The sequence below is a fragment of the Calidris pugnax genome, unplaced genomic scaffold, assembly GCF_001431845.1.
Source record: "Calidris pugnax isolate Ruff unplaced genomic scaffold, ASM143184v1 scaffold81, whole genome shotgun sequence".
Lineage (NCBI taxonomy): Eukaryota > Metazoa > Chordata > Aves > Charadriiformes > Scolopacidae > Calidris > Calidris pugnax.
In genome coordinates, this window is record NW_015090880.1 from 104,243 (window position 1) to 126,388 (window position 22,146).

General features: G+C 42.9%; 1 protein-coding gene across 3 annotated transcripts in view; it reads left to right on the plus strand.

Moving 5' to 3' along the window:
• Window positions 1-22,146, plus strand: part of FGD5 (FYVE, RhoGEF and PH domain containing 5) — a 100,043-nt gene that overhangs the window by 39,926 nt on the left and 37,971 nt on the right. For all 3 annotated transcript variants that reach the window (XM_014946788.1, XM_014946789.1, XM_014946787.1), the window contains 4 exons: window positions 4,399-4,457; window positions 4,568-4,598; window positions 19,295-19,443; window positions 21,591-21,747. In XM_014946788.1, the coding sequence (XP_014802274.1) occupies window positions 4,399-4,457; window positions 4,568-4,598; window positions 19,295-19,443; window positions 21,591-21,747 (396 nt within the window). The remainder of the gene's footprint in view (window positions 1-4,398; window positions 4,458-4,567; window positions 4,599-19,294; window positions 19,444-21,590; window positions 21,748-22,146) is intronic.

A 22,146-nucleotide genomic window follows, 5' to 3' on the forward strand; every position in this document is an offset into this window, starting at 1 on the left:
CCTGCTAAAGCAGGGTCACCCAGAGCAGTCTGGACATAGCTGGAACACAAAGACATTTCTTTTATCCAGAACACAGATCTGCCTGCCAATTAACTGTATGAGAAATCTAAAAGTAAACCAATCTGTACACAAATACTGTTGAGTTTAGTCTAAAACCAGCAATATGTTACAAGGAACTGTATGCAGCCAGCATAGAAGAGATGTGATGTTATCTTGGTGGCAAAATATGAAAGTCTGTAGTGAGGTGAATTGCATGTAACCAGAACAAAATGGTATAAAAGAAAGGGAATTCAGACGAGACGTAGTTGGGTTTTATGCCAATGAAAACTCAAAGCATTCTGACTAGTCATTTGGTACTTTAAGTTTAATATATCTAATCCTAGACAGACTGGAGGGGTACTCATTACCATTATTTGGTGGTATATGGGGAGTACGGCATGAAAGGGAACTCCATACAGAAAGGATCCCTAATGTTGTACTGGTGAGAAGGCGGCATTAGAGGCAAGATGCTTCACCCTTCTCGCAGGTATCAAATAAAAGGCAGTGGAGAAACAGGGGGGCAGCAAACCCCCAGTATGGCAGAGGGAGGGGACCCGTGCCCCACAGGAACAAGGAACACCAAGCTTAGCCACAAAGGTCCTGCAATGGGCAGGGCAGCTACCATCTCATGGCAGCAGTACACTAACTGCCTTTGCTGCTCCTTACCCATTTCCACTTTGTGGGTTTGGTTTCCAGACTCTATTAATCATTCTGTTTTGAAAACCTTTAACCTTCACATACTAAAACACACACACACAAAACTGAAACGTGTGCTGGAGTTGGGAATGACAGATTTGTGGGAAGCACCTAATTCAGACGCCTTTCAAGGGACAGCTCCTGATTTATATAATGACACAGATCCCACAGGAGAGCTACAATCTCGCTCTTCAATGAAGGGGTCTGAAGACAGGGAGACAGGAGATGTGGACTCCTTTTCCTTGTCTCTCACTGATTCACAGACCCAGCCCAAAAAAGTCACTTGTTCTTGTAATGTCTCAGTTTACAGTTGGCACCACTGTGGCATCACTGTGAACTGCTACATGGTTCATAATAATTACAAAGGGGGCATTATGAAGTCACTGAGCTCAGAGGCTGAAGGTGGCAAACTGCTGTCAGCCTCTGTCTGTGACAGTAGCGCTCTTGTGCTGGGTGCCATCCAGCTGCAATGCACCTTCCCTGAGGACTCTGTGAAATAAGACACACACATAGGAAAATGCACAAAGAGATGTGGTTTGTCCATGTCACCATGACAAGGCAGTGGCACACACAAGAATGGAGCTGCTGCTTCTGTGTCTTGACTAGTTACCCTGCTTTTGAATGCCCTGAGTACTCCAGATGAGTGCGTGCACAGTACTAATGCTTCAGTTCTAGTGAACCGTTCTGTGATCTACTTGTGCTGCTCTTGGGACATACAACCCCATTCCGGCCCCATGGAGCCAGATTTGCCCTCAGCCCCACAATTTTTTAAGATGGATCAGGAGACCAATCTGGTTGTGATCAAAGTCCCGCAAAGGGCTGGGTCAGCACAAGTGAGAGCTGGCACTGGGCTCAGAGGGAGCGAATGGCACTGTCACCAAAGTACCATCTAATCAAAGCATGGCCTTTTAGGGCCCATGGCAGATGTCTTGGCATTGCTCAGCCAGAGCATATAAATGACTCAGTGTGGAGATTTCATCCCTACATTAATGGGATCCCTGCCACACAGAGGAGGGAATCCTGCAATGGTTAGTTGCCACATTACCACAGTCAGCATGGGCCATTAGCTACCTTTCTCCGCTGTTCACAACCTGCCACTTTGCAGCCCAAAACTTTGTTCTATCAGAAAGCACAAAAGGGACATAAAACCTAAAGTTTCTCAGTTTGAACTACCAAAGACTAGTACTTAAATTCACCTGTGCTCACACATGTTCTGTAAAGAACTGCAGACTTTCTGGTCCTCATTGTTCTAAACAAAAGCTTTCTGGTGGTGGTGTGCTTCATTATATATTGGGAAACATCGGCTGTTGGAGAACAAGGAACTCTGAGCAAGTCACAGGTGATCTCTAGGTCTTAGTTTCCATCACTAAACTTAGTATCCATTTGGAGGAGGGCTGCAGGGCTTACTTTGTTTCCCAATGGAGAGATGTTTGCTGAGTATCACCTTTCATTGTTAAGTTACGCTGATCAGCTGAGCTGTAGCAACTGTACAAGCTCCTGGCCTGGCTAAAGTGCTTTTGTGTTTGTGACCTTCCTGGCACCAGTATGTTTTTCAGAGTGGAGAGAACAAGGAGTTATTTCAGTTATATATTGCAATGTTATATTGTGTATTGCAAGCATTCTATTAAGCATTTGGTTTGGGGAGGATGGGGTGATGAGACTATGAGACAAGACGACTCAGTGAAGCAGAAAGCCAAGGATCCCCAGATGGCTGCATGGCCTCCATCTTCTAAGCAGAGGCATGGACTGAGCCAGGAGTGCAGCCTATGAAGCTTGATGCTTGAGGGACCCGCACCCGCTCTGTCCCCTATTCCCAGAACTCTGTCTCCGGACACTGTCGTCAATCTCAGAGTTCATTTCCTGGTTAAACAAACAGCAATTAAATAACACAAGACAGGCAACGCCTAGAGACACTGTCTCAAACTCGCCCTAGACAGGCCATGTGACACTGGGGTCCCTGTGTTTTGTCTCTTGACTAAGACATATTAATCATAAGAGGAATTGCAGAGTGTGACAGTGGGTGTATGCAAAGGCAAGGTGGGCCTGGCCTGCGGGGGAAACGCAGTCTGCTTCATGGCACCAGGGAGCTGGCCCTGTCCACAGAAGACATGTTGGGCAGCTGGCACTGGGCCATGAGACCCAGAAAGAAACACCCCCCTTTTCATCTTTTCATTTGCTCTTCTAGGCCTGGGTACAGAAAATGAGAGAGAATATAAAACTCAGTGCCTCGAGCATGTTTCTACAGCAGTTGGGGCAACCAGGAGAAGCACATCATGGTCTTCAAGAGCTGTTCACAACGTGGACCTGGGGGGAAAGGGGCAATTTTTGCTCCCGGTAGGAAAGTGAAACTGAGGAAAAAATGAAAGATCTTTCTAGTGCACTCTATTGAACTGTAGTGTAGTTCTCCAAAAGTGAATGATTCAAAGCATGCTCTTGGGCACTTATCAGCTAAAAGGAATAAAGCACTAGGGGAAATACCCTCAGACTTCTGATGCTAAAGGAGAGGTGGTTAGATATCTGAGACTGAGGAACAGTTCACTTTCTTTATTTCCTTTGGCCCTTGCAAAAGTTCCCTCCTAGTAAAAGTACACAGAAATAACTAGAGATGAAAAAAAAAGGTGACTGTTACACTGTTCGTTTTCTGCGGAAGACATATAGCCACAAACTTCCTATCTTACACCCAAGGACTGCATCACATCTCAGCAAGCCCCTGTCTCAGCTGAGTAGCTGTCAGAAGCAGGGTCTGTCAGCAACGGGTTTCCAGCATACCTGGTCAAGCAAACAACGTCGCCAAGTCTTGCTGCTGAACTCATCTCCCCTGAGTCCACCTTAGGTCCCTGAGGCCTGGTTTCCTTCACTTTGCTAGACTACTGATTTTGGTCCCTACTTTACTGCTGCTAAATAAGTCAAACTTTTCCCAGTAGACTCCTTTCAGTAAATATTTCCATGATTTGCTCATTTCTTACTGTAAGGACAAGCCATGAAATAGGAACAAAATATCCTAATTAGCCACTTGCACCTCAGAGCTGTATGCTTTGCTTCTTTCACAGTTTTCTGTGCCTTCCAAGATGCCTACCAGTTAGGTAGATGCCACTGAGATTTCAAACAATGTTGTCTGCTGAAGTACTGAGCTGTTTGCTTGTTGGAGATATTTATGGCCATTTAGCTTAGACATTTTGTTTAGCATGAAATAAAACCCTTTGCCCAATTTGCTTCCACAGGTCTCAGCAGTGAGCACAGTTTGGAATATGACTGTTTTGATGAAGAACTCCCTTTTCCATGTAATTAAGAGTACTAAATACATGGTATGAGCCTCAACAGCCATGAAGATAGCCTATTCAAAGCTAAGCACTTTCTGCTTCTCTGACAAATTTTGGATCTGTAAAAATCAACAGAAATGTTCTCTCTTTCTTCACTAAGAACATGTTTTTCAAACTTGATATCTGCCTTAGCAGCTATTATATTTACAATATTACTAGTATTTGAATTGCAGAAACCCTGTCATGGAAAGGACTCCAGGATGCCAGGCAGTTAACAACAAAGAATAAAAGCCTGGTCACTATTTTTACTGAAGGAGTATGTCAGTTCAAAGTGCTCTGTAACATTGCTTTACTTCTTGGAATGACACACCTCTTAATTGTCTCTGTTTTTTGCTGTTGACAGAAAGAAGGCCAGTCCAGAGCTTACCTCATTGCCCAGGAGCTGATGTCTTCAGAAAAAGTGTGAGTTCATTGTTACAACCTACCCGTTGCTCCCCTAAAACTGAAGCTATGCAATCCACCCTTCAGCTTAGGTTTGATGGCAATTAATAAAAGTTTGTCTCTTTCCCCAGATACGTGGAGATGCTCCAGCTGTTACGTATGGTAAGTAAAGAATTTTAATCACTGATACCTAATTCCCCATTTACTTAGCTGCAATTTAGAAGACATAAAAGCATTGAAGGGACTGAGGTGAATTTGAGGAATTGCTTACTGTGAACCATTGCAAGGGAATATGTCTGCCACTAATCTGCTCTTGCTACCGATCCTCAAATCACAGAATCACAGAATCACAGAATCTTCTAGGTTGGAAGGGACCTTAAAGATCATCTTGTCCAACCGTCAACCTCACTGACAAAAATAGACACCCACACAACAAACAAGGAGGATCATCACTAAACCATACCTCCCAGCACTACATCAACCCGTCTTTTGAACACCTCCAGGGATGGTGCCTCAACCACCTCCCTGGGCAGCCCATTCCCAGGGGAAAGTGCTGGCCAGCAGTGCTTGCTGGGGCTCTGAGACTAGTGTAAGATGGCAGAATAAGCCTAGTGCGGAGGCGATGGTGATAAACAGGGGCGAAGCCTCTCTCTTCAGAGAGAGACAGAACCAGAGCTATGAAGTATGGGGATTTGTTCTGAATGGATTCACTCTGCTTCCTTTTAAGTTTCTTTTTTCTGATAATGCAATATCAGTAATACCCAGCGTGACCTGGATATCCACACTGTGACACAGGCAGTCACCATGGGCAAAACACAGACTCTGGTGTCAGAAGCTCATGAAGGAACACACACAAAGAATCACAGAGCTCTTGCATGGTATAAATCCATTGGTGGCTTTGCCCCAGAAGACTTTGTGTCCCCTTTAGCAGAGCTGCCACCACCTCGTTGGAGACTGGTATGCAGCTTAGGTAGCTTCACTCTCAACATCTTTCTTAGCTGTTAGTTGCAAGGCAGTAGGGAATAACAGCCACCACACAAAGCCCACTGCTGCTTGGAAAGGAATTCCCTGAGAAGACAAAAAGTAGCCCCAGGTTTTCCTTGGATGACACCCCAAGCCCTGGCAGTGGACAGGAACTCTGATGGAGAGAAAGGTAATGAGATCAGTGTTGTATTGCTGCTGGCTCATTGTACCTCTCAAGCCACTGCCAAAGCCTAAGGCCATTCTCAGGCTTGGGCAGCCTTGAACGTGACAGACACTTTGCAGACTATTGCACTTCAACAGATCAGAAGCTGCCAAGCTGGTCAGCTGGGAATCAGACACTTCAAGGGACTGAGCTGCTTAACTGGAGTCTACCAGTATTTTGATAAATGGGTGATAACCTGCCTAGCCATTTGCCTCATCTATCCTGGCTTTCCTCAGATTTCTTCACAGCCAAACACATTATTTGACTCTAGTGAGACACAGTTGTAGGGGTCCATTGTCTGCTGAGGAAGCCAAGGTGGTTTCTTCACCTGTGGACAACTGGGCTTCTGGTTATTAAGAATACCGACAGAGCTCCTTACTGAAATTAAGATTTCCAAAAGCATCATCAAGAAAAAAAAAAAGAGAAAAGTCTCTGCCAGCTTCAAAATTAAAATAGAAGAGAAATATACACACAGAAAATTGTCACGCACAGAGAATATTAGACACTCTGCATCTTCATTAGATGCCTCCAAGTAGAAGATTCGTTATTTAACTTTCCATTTCCAAGTACTTTGGTTCATTATGGACAGTATGCAAATGCAGGCCTGAACTAGAGTGCGTGTACAGTGCACTGTATTTAGTGGAGGTGTCTAGGAGAGGCCTCTCCTTTGCATTATATCCTAGTGTTTTCCATATACCTCTATGAGATAAAAATGGCTCACTAACATGCCCTGGAAAACCTTCAATATATACCTCCAATACATAAATCTTCCAAGGCCCTTTAGTGCCTTCATCTGCAGCATGGATGGCTGCCTACCGTCACAGCTGCCATAGCACCGTGCTCCTGTCAGGCTGCCCTGCCTGTGCTGTTGCTGGGCCAGGAAAGGGCTGCCTCAGGACTTTCCCAGCCCCTTCAGGACTTGCTTGGTCCTTTTCTCCATCTTCTGGTAAATCCATGTGTGGTAAATTTGGCTCTGAGGCTGTGTATGTAAACAAGTAATTTATGCATTTTCACAATAATTCTATTTTCTGCCTGGAGGAATAATTTGAAAGGAACAGGAAATGTAATTTTTGATCTCTTTTCCGAGTTGACAACTTTAACATGGGACAGAGCATCTGGTTTATATCTTTGCTAACTTTTTTTTAGTTTAAAAACACTTATAGATGCAAGTGCATGCTGCCCTCCCCAGCTGGATGGACTCCAAACTGTTGCTAGTCCCTAATAAAAAGAATCTTCATAAAATTGCAGTTCAAAGGTTAGTTAGCTTGACTGCTAATTTTATCTGCTGCAGTGCTCCAGAGTTGGCTCAAAGATATTAGTGAATGAGAAAACAGAGTTTTCCTGGCTTGACTCAAGGATTTAACTACTCCCTGCTTTCCCGTTGGGAAACTCAGATGCTTTCTAAGCAGAAATGTGTATTACAGAAAATAAGTAACATTATCTGGAGCTTGGCCTGCCAGTCATGGAATTAAGGTTTTAAGGCATAATGGAAACTGGGTCTATTTTAATCATACTTAATCATTAGGTTTGGATCAGCAGGTTAATTTATCAGAGAAAAGATACCAGTAATAGCACACCTATGACTGGGGATAGCTAGATACCAGTAATAGCACACCTATGACTGGGCAAGTTCTTCTATTCCTGTCAGTCATCAATTTTAATTGGAAGCATTTGTCTGGTTTTCAAATATGTCTCAGTCCTGTAACAGAATATTCTACTGAATCCTATTTTGTGGGGATTTTGCTTCCCTTCTTGCCCAATCCCCTGGAATAGAGGGTTCTTATGAGTGTTTTGCATATGCTCATTATTTCCTTAATTATGAAAGAGCAACAATAGAGGAGTTAAAAATTTCAAACTAAAATAAGAGATGGGCCTAAAGTAAACCCATGAATGAACACATTGGTTTGCAAAGTTAAGCCATGTTATGAAATGTCAGAATCATTGGAACCATGCACTCTTCATTTTCTCTGACCAATTCCCATTGTCTCAAGTTAGAAAGTTCGGAAAGGTCTGCATCAATTTCAGGATGACATTTTGGGTGCACGATTTTAATAATTTTTTTTCTTCTGCAGTGGAAAAGTATCCTTCTTGCCCTGTGACCAAATGCATTCACTGCTGTAAGGGCTACGGGGGGCTTTTTTCAGCAGAGTCAACAAGCAAGTTTCTCAAATAAGATCTAATTGTTTCTATAAGTAAGCTTTCTAAGTAGTGAGGATGTATAAATAGCACCTGGATTAGAGACTGAGGGAGAAGAGAGAAAATCCAGTCTGTTTTCACTCGACTGCTAGTTCAGGCACTCCTTAATTTAGAAGAGATCAAACATCTTTATGGCAACAGGATCAGAGGGTTCATTTTTGTGTTTTATTGCGTGCCTATAGCCCTAACATACCCTGTCATTACTGCTATAGGCTGATGTCTGCATGATGGCTACCTCCTGCAGTGGCATTCAGAAATAATCTGCAGGTTTTTCTGTTGCAGTCATGTTCAATCTAGAAAGCCACAGCCCCAGCACTGTTACCTTTTCCACCCCAACCACTGTTGGATCTTTATATTCACCTCTTGCCCAGCGTATTATTCTGGAAATTTAAAGAAAACATTACCAATTTTACAACATGGAAGTCTATTAGACTACAGAGGTATTACTGCCTAACTGAGGCCTTTCAACACTGTCATAGTGCAAAAAGTTAGAATGAACTAATTATTCTTTTTTGCATATTTGAATAGCATTGGGAATAGTCACATCAGTAAACAATTGTGCTTCGCTGTCCACTCGCTGTTGACACAGGTCCCACTGGCAGATGTCACAAGCAAACACCTGTGACCACAGAGTCAATTCGTGGCCAGACAGGACCAAAGGCTTCCTCAACAGCCTATCTCAACTCAGGCAAAAATTTCTCCCTGTTCCCCATCACCAACGTTCTCAAGCAAACAGTTTCTAAATGCTCATCTTCAAGTCTCAAGTCTCATTTTCTTATGTAAACCCACATATCGGTAAGAAAGGCAAGAAACTAAACCACACCCTAGCTGCTTTCAGAAAGGAAAAAAAGGCTTTTCTTAAGCCTGCAGCAGGAGCAGTTTCCCATCTCATTTCCAGGCTTGGCTGGAGCTGCTATTCATTCAGCACAACAGAATCTGTTTGGTCTTTCAGCGGAGACTTTAATAAATTGATTGATTGCCAAAATGATGACATTTCCATACACCCACTCTGCTATTGAACTGAAAGAGTGGAAACATTGTGTTAGCTCACAAACTCAGTATCAGCTGGTGCTGTAGTAGTGATAATAATCTAAAGGGTTAGCTGTTATTTGCCCTACTGAAAGGTAATGCAATTCTCTGGAGCAGGGAGTTCAGAACTCCTTCTGGACTGAGCAGATGGGACTCGCAGGGTCTTGCAGTCCAAGTTCCTGATCTCTTGGTATTCACGATTTAGTTTTCTGAAGCTAATTAGTCTTTGCATTTCCTTCAGGATCATTTAATCCTCAAACTTTGTCATTCTTTTCTCCCATTTTTCTTCCCCAGTAATGCAGGCTGCACTTGTCATCTTTTTCTTAGTGCTTGCTCATGAACAAAAATGCTGCAGGTTGTGCTTTCTCCACCTAATGTTTCACACATCACCTTCAAGGACCAAGATTCTGATTTATTTGCCTCCATTCAGCCAGTTAGTTTCAAATGACTGTACTAAATGTACACAAATGAAACTTGGTGGGACTCGGACTGCCTCAGGATCCCAGCCTGTAGGGGATCAAGCATTTGCTTGATAGTGTACCATGTTCATATTTATTTTGTCTTTGGCTTTTGTATATAAAATCACCTTTTTTTGTGCATAAAACCCTTTGAAGTCATTATTAATTCCCTGAATTAATCACAGAATCCTCGTGGTTGGAAGGGACCTTTGAGATCACTGAGTCCAACCATACAGACCCAAAAAAAACCCCAACAATCTCAGGCACTAGAGCATGCCCTAAAGGGCCATGTCTACACGTTTCTTAAATACCTCCAGGGATGGTGACTCCACCACCTCCCTGGGCAGTGCATTCCAATGCCTGACCACCCTCTCAGTAAAGGAATTCTTCCTAATATCTAATCTAAACCTCCCCTGCCCCAACTTTAGACCATTTCCTCTGGTCCCGTCATTATTCACTTGGGAGAAAAGGCCAACACCCACCTTCCTACAACCTCCTTTCAGGTAGTTGTAGAGGGCAATGAGGCCTCCCCTCAGTCTCCTCTTCTGCAAACTAAACATGACCAGTTCCCTCAGCCTCTCCTCACATGACTTGTTCTCTAGACCGCTCACCAGGTACCTAAAAGGACAGCTCTGCACTGAAAAACCACCCACATAAACACTTCCCTGTTCACAGAAAGTTGATCCTGTTTCCTGGTTTGCGTTTTCCTCAAAACAATGGGCCACAATTCTTAGAAACACCAAGACCCATATTTATGCTTCCTCAGCATTTGAAGATATGGATATGAATATGATATGAATAACGTGCTGGTTCTCCAGCCTTTGGAGCAGTTTGGGATCCAGCCCTGCACTGGGCATCCCAAGGCTTCTGACTGCAAAATGAATCTTAGGAAATAAAAAAGAACAAAATTATCTTAGTGCTTAAGTCACTAATTGAAAGGTACCTAAATGCAGTTTGTCATGAAGTCTGGCTCACTGGTTAAATTCTGCTTTCAGAATTCTTGTGGACAGCATGTTCTCAGGAACAAAAAATAAACATCTGTTTTAGGAGCCACAATTACATTAGACAGTATAGAACTCCATCTTTCTAATTATTTACACTTCCAGTGAATGATTGGCTGAGCCTTTTTTACTACGGTGAATTTCTTGAATGATGTTCAAAGTTCTGCTGGACCAATCAAGTCATTACTTTCCTAATTAAATGCTTTAGTGAATGGAGCGTGCTGGCTAAATGAAGACCTCACTGGCTGTTAGACCCTCTGAAGCTCTTATAAAAGCCTAAAGATGCACTGACACAAAAGAATAGCTTGCCCTCACTTACAATAGACCGGTTTTTTTCCCACTTATTTATTCATTGTTGTCTTCATTGGCAGTGGGAAAATAGCTATGTGTCAGCCAGGCAGCTTCTGCAGTGGGAATGTTGAGCCAAAATAGCTTTCAGATAATCTGTATATCTCTTAAAAGGAGAGGGAAGTCACACTAGCACATTTGGCGTCAAGACAATTCCCTAGTGACAAGCCCCATCAATACAGTATTCGCTACACATACTCTACAGCTTGCCAGTCCTGAAACTCATTTTCAGTGTTTTAGATGAATGTGTGTGTTTGACTGCATGTGAGTGTGTGATGAGGTCAGGGTTCCTGACCTAGATTGTACCCTGCAATGGCAGTATAAGAGACTAATTGTGTCTGCTGTGATAGTGTTTTCTGCTGTTCATCTGGCATTGTTTCTGCTGAGCTCAGTAAAAGAGAAATTTGGGAAGATCAGTGCTCACTGCAGCTCAAGGGTCACCAACTCTGCTACAGGAGATGTGCCACTTTTTAATTCAAGGGTGCCACTTTCACTTTAATCATTAGGAGAGAGGCTGCTGGCTATCATCAAGACACCTCCAAGAACCACCCATGAGTCAGACTTGGCTCAGGGCACATGGTACAGCATCACATGCCTGCATTTGGCTTTAATACAGAGACTTTCTTCTCCCCCTTTGAACTCTACACCCACCCCTCAGATGTAATGTCTAGATGTCTAAAAGAGCACTGGCTCCTGCAACGTGCAGTATCTGTTGAATCCACATTCATTTTAGCAGTGAAAGTGGTTGTAAAAGCCTGCACCATTTTGTGCAATCAGTGTAGACTGCAGTTTTATGAAGTTTGAGCTGCAGTCCTCCCTGGCCCACTGACAAAGGGTCAAATATGCTTGCTTCCTAATACTGCCAGTTCGCTAAAATATCACCTTGACTTAGGAAGCAATTAAAATTCTAAATATACAGGCAAAATGATTTTTGGATCCAGGTATGTTTCATTATTTATTGAAAAGTATAGAAGTCCGGATGCCAGGTAGGAGTTATGGCATGAGCAAGGTAAATATGCTGCATGGAGACATGATTTTGGCAGCTGAAGTGCCAGTATCCCAGAAAAATGGCCATAGTTTGCCACTAATGAATCTGCTCTGTACATTCCATTGTAGTTTTTTCTTTTCTCACCTCTATTCCCTAATGGAAACTCACACATCTCCCCAACCAGAATTCTCCTTGAAACTTGTAGAAGTATCCTAGATGAATTTATTCACCCATCAGTCCTCTCCTGTTCTTTAACATAGGGTAAAGGTATAAGCACGGAAGCCAATTCAGCCATGACAGGATTAGAGGCCAGACCTTTGGGTAGTATAAATTTATATAGTTTTTCTCTGGCAGGTGACTGCAAGGACAGCAGATGATTAGCTTCTTCCAATGAGATGATGCAACAAAGAGCAGATGGACACTTTGCTTCAGCACCCAAGATCTGTAACGTACTACTTAGACTGCAGGCATACAGAGCTTTTCTAATCCAGCCATGGAGTCTAGCAATCTGGTCCTTCTAGTAAAATTGTAATTTTTGGTCACAGAAATACTTCTCCTTTCAGATATTTCTCTTGGACTGTTAAAGTGTGGCCACCATCTTCTACTAGAACATACAATTTCTGGCTCAAATGCAGGCTGGATGCTGGGAACACTGAGAGCCAGTGAGAAGGAACCTCCATTCCTACCTGCAGAGCAACTGCTGGTCAAACTGTAGGAATGTGAATTACTACTGACAAAGCCAATATCACAGAATCACAGAATGATAAGGGTTGGAAGGGACCTCTGGTGATCATCTAGTCCAACCCCCTGCCAAAGCAGGTTCACCCAGAGCAGGTTGCACAGGATAGCATCCAGGTGGGTTTTGAATGTCTCCAGAGAAGGAGACTTTACCACCTTTATGGACAGCCTGTTCCAGGGCTCTGCCACCCTCAAAGTAAAGAACTTCCTCCTCATGTTTAGATGGAACTTCCTATGTTCAAGTTTGTGCCTGTTGCCCCTTGTCCTGTCACTGGGCACCACGGAAAAAAAGACTGGCTCCCTCCTCCTGACACCCATCCTTTAAATATTTATAAACATTGATGAGATTCCCCACTCTGTTCCCTCATCCAGGTCGTTGATGAACATATTGAACAGGACTGGACCCAGTACTGACCCCTGGGAAACACCACTTGTTATGGACCTCCAGCTAGACTCTGTACCACTAATCCAATATAAGGATGGTGTGCTCCCTTCTCCTTCTGTTCTCCTGCAGTTTTAGTCAATATGCGAGAACTAGGATTTTCATTAAGATTTGGTTAGAGTCTTACACACCACTGCTTTAGAAGATGAACAAAGAACATCAGAAACCCAAGAAGGAGATCTAGCAACCGATCAGCATTTCTTGACCAATTTGAAAAGGTTGTCTTTCAATAGAGCTATCTGTTCAGCTACACCTTTAAGTCAAAATCTTGACTTTCCTCTAGTCTGCTCACCTTTCTAATCTATATAGTTGCTTTCAGCTTATTGCAGGTGGCAGAACCATCATTTTTTTAGAGTAAAGGTAGAGACTGATTGCAGCGCCACTGTTCCATAATTACCCCTACTAGACTGGTTGCAGTAGTCCCTGGTCCCCCAGGGATCCTCGGGCCATTGGATAAACTGATCTAACTTGGCCTATTCTGTTACACACAGAAAAAGCAAACAGATATTCTGGGTCCAGCTGGAATTACTGTACCCTGGATTATTTTCAAGTAGAATTTAAAGAGAAATCACCCAACATAGCAAATATACACACACACACACACAGATATATATATATACAGGCAGTGGTTTCTCCTGGGTAAACTGCTTGCCTGAAGCAGTGGTTTAGCTGACAAGAGATTGGTTTTCCTTTCTTTCACTAGGGTCCTGCAAGGTTAAATGTTCTCAGGCTCATAAAGGCTAACTGGCAGCAGGGCTGAAATGCAGAAAGGACCACAACACGTATGGGATGTATCTATCTTGCAAATGGCTGTTGATACATGTACAGGATGGCTACAGTTGATTTTTGCAGCTGTATTCCAAAGCATAGTCAGCCCCATACTGGAAAGATTTAACACACAACCTCACCATTTCTGCATCTGTTCACAAAATCCTGGAAGCAAAACCCAGAACTATCTCTTGTCCTATTAACTACCCCTTTTGCCTTTGGATTAGAATATCACATTTCACATAGATGTTGAATCCTGCAGAGAAATTTCTTGCTAAGTGCTCTACCAGAAACCTCTGGTTGCTGGCATTGTTGACTCCCTTGAAGAAGCCCCTAGAGATAACTACCTGCTACAAAGGTTTCCAGGTGCTGATCCCAAGTAAATTGCACTCCCTTTTTGTAGTCCTGAGACAGGTACCTAAACCTTTTTCTTTTTTTTTTTTTTTTTTTCCCAGAACTCTCCTGTAATTACTGTTTCCTCTTGGCATTGGCAGGCACATCTCTAGAGCATCCCATATCCCAGCACCCTACAGTGAGCCTCATCACCTCACAGAGGGTATTCTGCTCCAAAAGCCAGGCATGTGACAGTCAGGCAGTGCTCCACATAAACCCTACGATGTTACTGAAACTAACCCTGTGTTCCCCTTTGTCTCATGCCCTTTTAATAGGCTCCAGATTACAGTTCCCATTTCCAGCAGAGAAACCAAGTTCTTCAGAGGCATTCTTGGGGGAAAAAACTGTAACTTGTGTGTGTTAGTGATGAGCACAAACAAAAGAAGAGAAAAAACTCCAATCGACCTTTGTGGCTCTTGTTTTTTGATCCTCTTTGTTTCACTTAATTATTTGTAGAGTTTATTTCAGTGACCTTAGGGATTTGGCCATTGGATTGCTGATAAGGGCTTATTTATGGGTGCCTAAAATGTAATGAAGTTTCATGTTTCAAGAATGTCTTTTTATAGCACAGTTGCTAACCTTCCCTGACACCTAGCCAGATTGGGTTAGGCTTTCACATGCACACACAAACGCTGGTGCAGGTATAGGCATAAGAGAGGAGTAAGATCTGTGGGCTCCTATACTCCTGGATGAGACTGAGCTCTCACGTCAGAGCCCTGAACTAAATGTTCATGCTTCTGTTCTAAGAAAGTTTTGACAGCAGGGAATTACATGGACTTAGTGTTTGATACCTTCTGTGTTTAGTTGTGGGGCTTGGGTGACAGACTTGGGAGACCTTCAGGTGCCATGATTGATTAGAGTAAGTGAGACTGCAAAAGCACTTTGCATTTGATTAACGGCTTCCTAGGCAATCAGCATTTTCAATAGTGACACAATTTTTTTTTTCATGGATGTTTATAGTGATTACTGTTACACTGCAAGTTTTTTATTAATCATTAGGCAGCTGGCTATCCAGGCAACTGGAATTAAATAATTTGTCTGAGAATACATTCTAATCAAAGGGGCAGGCAATTAATGACTAATTAAATCCACTGAGATGCTGTGGGAAAGCAGTGTTAATCTTGTTGCTCAGCTATGGTGGAAAGTGGACAGATACAGAGCTGTTCAATGTTAATTTGGAAAAGATGACATTTCTATAGCATAATAGGTTAGTTAAGCACATCAGTAGTGAACTTACTACAGCTATTCACTTCCCCAGGCACAATAAACTGAAAGAACCCTTTGGATTCTTTTCCCCAGTCTGGATTAATTACGATGACTGAGGACTTTGAAAGGTTGCAGATTCCTTTGAGTTAGGAAAAGCATCCAGAAGATGGATTGACTGGCTTAGCTGGCTGGAAAGCCTCTGGAGCATATGCTGGCTGAAATGCGTAGTTAGATAGGCTCACTCACACACCAGAAAAAATAGGAGCTGGAAGAGCACAACACTGGGATTATTTGTGGTACTGTACTGGTGCAGGACACATTGTGGAAATCAGACCCAGATAATTAGTAAACACAATAATACTCTTTCAGACTTTTTTATGACAATAATACTCTTTCAGACTTTTTTATGATCTTGTTTTATCCAGGAAATAGTCAAAAAGAAAATTGTCATCATGATCTTTTTTTTCAGTCTAGTTCTAGTGGCTTTTCAGAAAAACAATGTTTCATCTGTCACAGTTGCTAAAAAACCATAGTGTATGTGTGACTTTCCTTTTGGCTAGTATCTATTAGATATTCTAGTCATCCCAGTTCATGGTGAGCCAGCATGTACATTGCAGCTGACAGTGTTACAACAGGAAAAACCAGCAATAAATCTGAGGAGACTAAAAACTGCTCTTGCCTGGAGTCAGTTCCTTCTGGTGAGGAAAGAGGAATTTTGAAGCTCTTTGCCCAGGGTCTCTCCTGCTCCTTATAGAACCTTTCAGCAGAACCGCAGTCATAGTCACCAGATCTCCAGCATGCTGACATCAGTACAGCTACCTTGATTTAATCAAACAAACGTGGACTACCTAATGTAAAATATGGATCCCCAGTGAAACATATTCTGTTGAGTTCCTCATACCTGGACATTAGCAAGTTTCATGGAAATCAATTCTTTCAGACTCCTCCTTAATTACTCCATGTACTTAATTACTCCATTACTTAATTATTGCATGTACTTATAAAACTTAACTAGACAGAAGCCAGAGTCATGATAAATGCTGTGGTAAATCCAATACGGCCCATGGAAGTTCATAAGATTGTCCCTAAAAGTTCAGGGAATAAAAATTGATGTTTTGGCAACAGGTTTCATGATCACTAGATCCTGACAGAGGAAGGTACTCAACCTATCCCATCCTGGTTCAGGGCTGGATAGAAACAGCTTGGCATCTTTCAATGAGCTGCACGACCTTAGAGGTTTCTTTTTATCAAACCTCTGCTTCCTTTCACAGCACATTTGGCCACATAACACGCAGAGGGGTAGGAGGCCAGGAAATGGTCTCTGAGTGGAAAAATCTAGCTGTCATTTCTATTAACTCATCCAGCAGAATCACCTTCTCAGCAATTGTTGAAGCAGCTGCATTTATTTTTTTCTGATGAATTGGCTTCTATGGGCAGACAAAGAATGTTTTTAATATATTTTTTAAAAAACATTGGTTTTAATAATAACTCACTATTTGCAGAGTAGCTTGTGAAAAAATACATTCACAGCATGGATGTGGCCAGACTGGTCAGATGCCAACGCTTTCCTTCACGCTAGATCTCGGGCTGAAGCGGAGCTCAGTGCAAACCTGCTGGAGGACCAACTCCTGGTGTGACGACCTTAGTCTGACAGGATAAAACCAGGGCTTTAACACCAGCTCTGCTGTGACCAGATGCTTCGGCTTTGCACGTGGTTATGAGGAGCTACGTGACCCTTTATAATATCACCAAAAGTCCCTTTTGGGACTTGCTTTTTTTTTTTTTTTTCTCAGGATGCAGTGCTAGTGTATCCATGACGTGGCAGATTCCGTCTTAAATTGAAGTTGGTTGTTTTTCTAATAATGCTATATTCTAGTAAGTCTTGTGGTCTGGACTACTGACCACACCACACTACATCATATCATATAATATCATATCATATCAATCATGTCATATCATATCAATATGGTCCCTCCTGGCTTCAAAGTCAGTGAATCTAAGTATATTCAGCAACAAAGCCCCTGTTCAAGTATTTTTAATGCTGAATTTAAAAACAATGCCTGATTTGAGACACTTAGTGGAAAAAACAGCGTTGTAGACTGGCTAGCAATAAGAGAGAATGCTGCAATCCCCTACCTTTACCTTCACACACACAAAAAAAGAAAGGAAGGTCAGATAAGGACAGATAGTATTTTTATAAGGAAGGAAGCTTTGCAATCTCCTAGTCTGCAGCTGCTGCACCAAAACAAGTCATCAGGAGCTTTCAAACCTCACACTTAATGTGGCTTCTCTACTGAGCTGTTTTGCTTATTGACTCTGTTTTTCACTCTCACCCTTTTTTTCCTCATTTTGTGCAATAAAAACTCCATGCACTCCACGGCTTACTGGGATGCAGAAAAAGGCTGGAAAAAGCACTCACAGAATTTGTTTCTAAGCAGTTGTACAGGAATGCCCAGTTTCTGCTCTCATCACAAACTAGGATGCACTTAGGTTTCTAATTTTTCACTTATTTCCACAATAAAAATGAGATTCAGATACTTTGCCCCTGAAGACCTGACTAGCAGAAATGGGAAATTCAGCAGTAAGAGCCCAACCAACCTGATGGAGAAACACACAGAGTCATCTCCTTACAGGAAATACAGAGGAGAATTAAACCTGTAACAGTTCTGCAGGACCATACTCGGGCAAACCCCGAATACTATACTAACACTTTTCAATTACTTGTACTTTTAGCAACACTGAAGAAGCAGGTGCTGAAACCACAGCCTTTTAATTTTATTGAATGAAGGCTGCTGCTTTTGAACACCAGATACTGCTATGAAGATAAACCATCCAGTTGCAATGCCCTGGGAAAGGCAGCCAGAATCCCTGGGTCAGGAACCCACCTGACGCCACTCAGCAGCAAAGTGGTAGTTGGACCTCTGCACAGCACCAGTCTTCCTGCCGTGTTGAGTTGGGCATTGCCTTGCAACCCATTGCCACAGTTTGCCTTCAGGCCTCCACAAAGCCCAGCAGCTTTAGATGCCTGAGCCTCTCTGGCCTCTGCCCATGAAGAGGCGCTGTGGCTGGTGGCAGCAGGCAGAGGAGGCAGAAGTGGCTGGCAGAGACTTGGAAAGGGCCAGGGCACCACAGGGGCCAAAGTCTCTTGAGTACATCCAGGTGCCTGCAAGGGCTCCTTTACAAATCTGAAGCAGAGAACGTGGATTCTGTAGGAATCAGGCTTTGACCTGAAAGCATTTCAGCATCCAGACCTCTGGATGGAGACTTGAAGCAATGTTTTGCACACAAAATATTTGCTGGCTGCTGTTGGGATGATTTTCTAATGCCCAGGGATCCAATACAAATTATTACTGCAGTTTGAGATAGAGGCCTTATTCTTCACTTTCAAGTCAAAGTGGGGGAAACATTTTGCTAGGCACTCTTAAACAGCTGTCCTATTATGTACCAGACCTGGCTACACTTTAATATAGAGGAAATTACTCCTGTGTCCACATAATTTATAAACCACTTCAGGATCAAAACTATTTCTAAGACAGGGAAAAACGGTCTCAGTTAGGTTTCATAAGGAAAATGATTGTTGCAAAGCTTAAATTTATAGCTTCTTCCTCTCTTTAAATTCAGATTTGGAGACAAGTGTTGCAAATCTTAGTACAACATGTAGATATTGATGTTTTTCATGTCAAGCTGCTGGATTCAATGAAGTGACAGGAGAATCTCACCCTTAATTTCTAAAAATTATGTTTCTGGTTACGAAACATTATAAAAACGAGACCAACTACACCCAGAAAAGCAGGAAAAAACCACAAGGTAAATAAAAAGATACCAAACTTATTGTATGCATAAGGGTATGATGGCTTGGTCAGGTGAAAAGTTCAATTTTGGGCTGACAGCATTGTGGAATTCAGCTGAAAAGCTGTATGAACTAATGGATGGAAGAAAACATATGCTACAATCTCCTTGCTACACTGACCACACTATCACTATTGATGGCATATTTTATAATTCCTAGAAAGCATAGTTTAGGAGTCAAGAAAATGTAATGATAATTTCAGAAGATGATAGACTTAAGTCTGGTTTTGCCTATTTTCTGTGTTGTTGTTCATAGGATTTCTATGAAGGCATCTTGAAAGCTCTTGGAGAAGATGAAAATGAACAGGAAGAAGTTAAACTCAAGCAGGGTTTAAGTGAACTCCCTGAAATTTATGAGTTACACCAAGACATCCTGGGAGAACTGGAAGAAAGAGTCCTTAAATGGTAAGTATAGAATGGCATGGTTTGATGGCCTTAACATACTGTCCACAGCAGGTGGGTTAACTCATCAGTGTTCCCTTGACCCCACTAGCAGGGAGGCTGGGATTCCAGCAGAGATGAAAGGAGCAGAACCTGAACTGCTTTGGCAGATTTTGCATACAGGCAAGCAGGAGGTAAATGTAGAGGCTGTCAGGCTAAGGAAACAAACACTGAAACATTCGCACAGTGCACAGCCCATCAGTCAGTGTGAGGAAGGCCTCCTTCACATGCGTGGTCCTCTGATGCCAGCTGGTTATCACCAAGCGGCTTCACACTAATGGCCTGAGGGTCACAGACTCATGCCATGGGAGGCAGGAACAGCAGACATTGGAATTGATCCTAAAGAAGCTCATCTGCTTACAGAAGTCTACATAGCAACCGCATAGCTCTCTGATAAGCAACCCCCTGGGCTGCCAGCACTGAGGCAGGGCTTTGCACAGGCCAGGCTTCCAAGGCAAACACACACTGCCAGCATGCTGAGGGACTCCACCTAAGCCAAACATCCTCACAGGGTGAAGTCTTTCCATGAGAGAATAAGACCATGCCTAGGACAGACAAAGCTCCATAATTCATTCGGTTAAGGAGACCTCTGACTCTAGCCAGGCTGCCAGGCCCTAATCTATCAGACTTCTGGAATAAGAAAGTCCAAGAGAAATTCCCTCTGTAGACCCCAGCTGACTAAACCACCAGCAGCCAGTGCAGCCCCTGGCCCCGACTGAACTAGTATGTCTCGGACAGCGTATGATGGACCATGCAGCCCCACACCTCTGCCCAGCTGGACTCCAGGAGGCAGTGGTCACTGACAGCAGCTGATCCTCTCCCAGCACTGCCACGGAACAGTTAAGGAAGTCAATTAGATGAGGAGAACTTTTCAGTAACAATCCTAAATGCACAGCACAGCTCTCCTGCACTTTCAAATCAAAGCACACAGCAAGAAAAGAAAAGGCTAAAGGGAACTGTAAATTGGTTCATGTCCACCAAGTGACTGTTAAAAATGGCAGAAAGACTTAAAAAATTTCATCAATTATTTATGATTTATACACTCATCATGCAAACAGAAGTGGTGTTTCCAGCTGGGATCTGTACTGGAAATGCTGGCATAGGGCTGCACTCATACAGGCTCCCAGGTCACCACCACTCTTGAACCTTCCATTAAGTCCTTCCCTGTGTCTGCACTCCCCCAGATACTCTGTTGCTCCAACATCCCCAGGAACTTACATTCCTCTCTTAACTATGATTACTCTTTTGCCATCTCAAATTTTGTCCTGTTCTTTCCTTGTACATGCTCCGTAAGTATTTCAGTATTGTGCTACTGGGTGCTGAGGCAGATGATGGTCTGAAGTTGGGGCAGGGGAGGTTTAGATTAGATATTAGGAAGAATTCCTTTACTGAGAGGGTGGTCAGGCACTGGAACAGCCTGCCCAGGGAGGTGGTGGAGTCACCAACCCTGGAGGCATTTGAGAAACGTGTAGACATGGCACTTCAGGGCATGCTCTAATGCCCGAGATTGTTGGTTTGTGTCTGTCTGTGGGTGGGTGTGGTGTGGGGGGTTTTGGGTTTGGTTTTTTTTTTTTTCGTTGGTTGGGGTTTTTTTGGTGGTTTTTTTTGTGGTTGGACTCGATCTCAAAGGTCCCTTCCAACCATGAATATTCTGTGATTCTGTGAAAAGAGAGCTGAAGATAGGATGTCACAACTGAAGATATTATCCCCCACAACCAGTGCTCAAAGCACTGCAGCAGCTGGAAGGTCTGTTTACAGAAGCAGAAGCTGTGTCCACAAAAGAGACATCATGGGCACACGGTGCTGCCATAGCAAAGGCCCATCTGAAGATCAGATCCTCCTGGTACCCATTCTGCAGCAGCCCAGTTTGTTGCCCATCATGTCAGTGAAGCAGTCCCTTGTTCCTGCCATGGATGGTTAGACTCCATGATCTGAAAGGTCCCTTCCAACCTAGACAAGTCTTCTGTGATTGTATGATTTAACCCGGGCTTTATTTGCACAACATCCTTAGCCACTGTGGGTCTAATACAATGAGAAAGAAGTATGGCCCTTCTTTCATTTTCATTTATTTATTTATTTATTTGCTGCTTCTCTTCTTTCTGTGGCCTTAGGGACGAACACCAGAAGGTTGCTGATGTTTTTCTCTCCAGAAAATCAAGGCTGAATCACCACACAGCATACATTATGCAGTTTGATAGGAATTTGGCTTTGCTAGATGAAACCTGCCTTAAGTGTTCCCAACTGGCTATCGTAATTCAGGAGTTTGAGGTAAGGCTCCCATGGTTTTTTAGCTGCACTAAAGCATGGTTGTGCCACAGGGCTTACTGAAAGATATTTTTTGTGCAACTCCACAAGTGCTCACACAGGGTTCAGACATCCTGGTACTAAAACTGAAGTAAGATGTTCACATGTGCATGATGTGTTTCTGTTTCTGTGTCTGTTGCCCACACACCCCTGTGTGTGCACACAAAATGTATGTTTGTGAATCTAAGATCTGTGAGTATATTTTGCTGAAATATATGCTCATAGTGGAGTAGTTTCTCAATTACATACTAACTTATCAAGCTCTTTGAGGACATGTTAGAGTTAATAACTATTATTATTACCATCTCTTCATATCTTTTCTTCTTTCACTGCATTTTCCATCCTTTCTTTTGTACTGAGTCC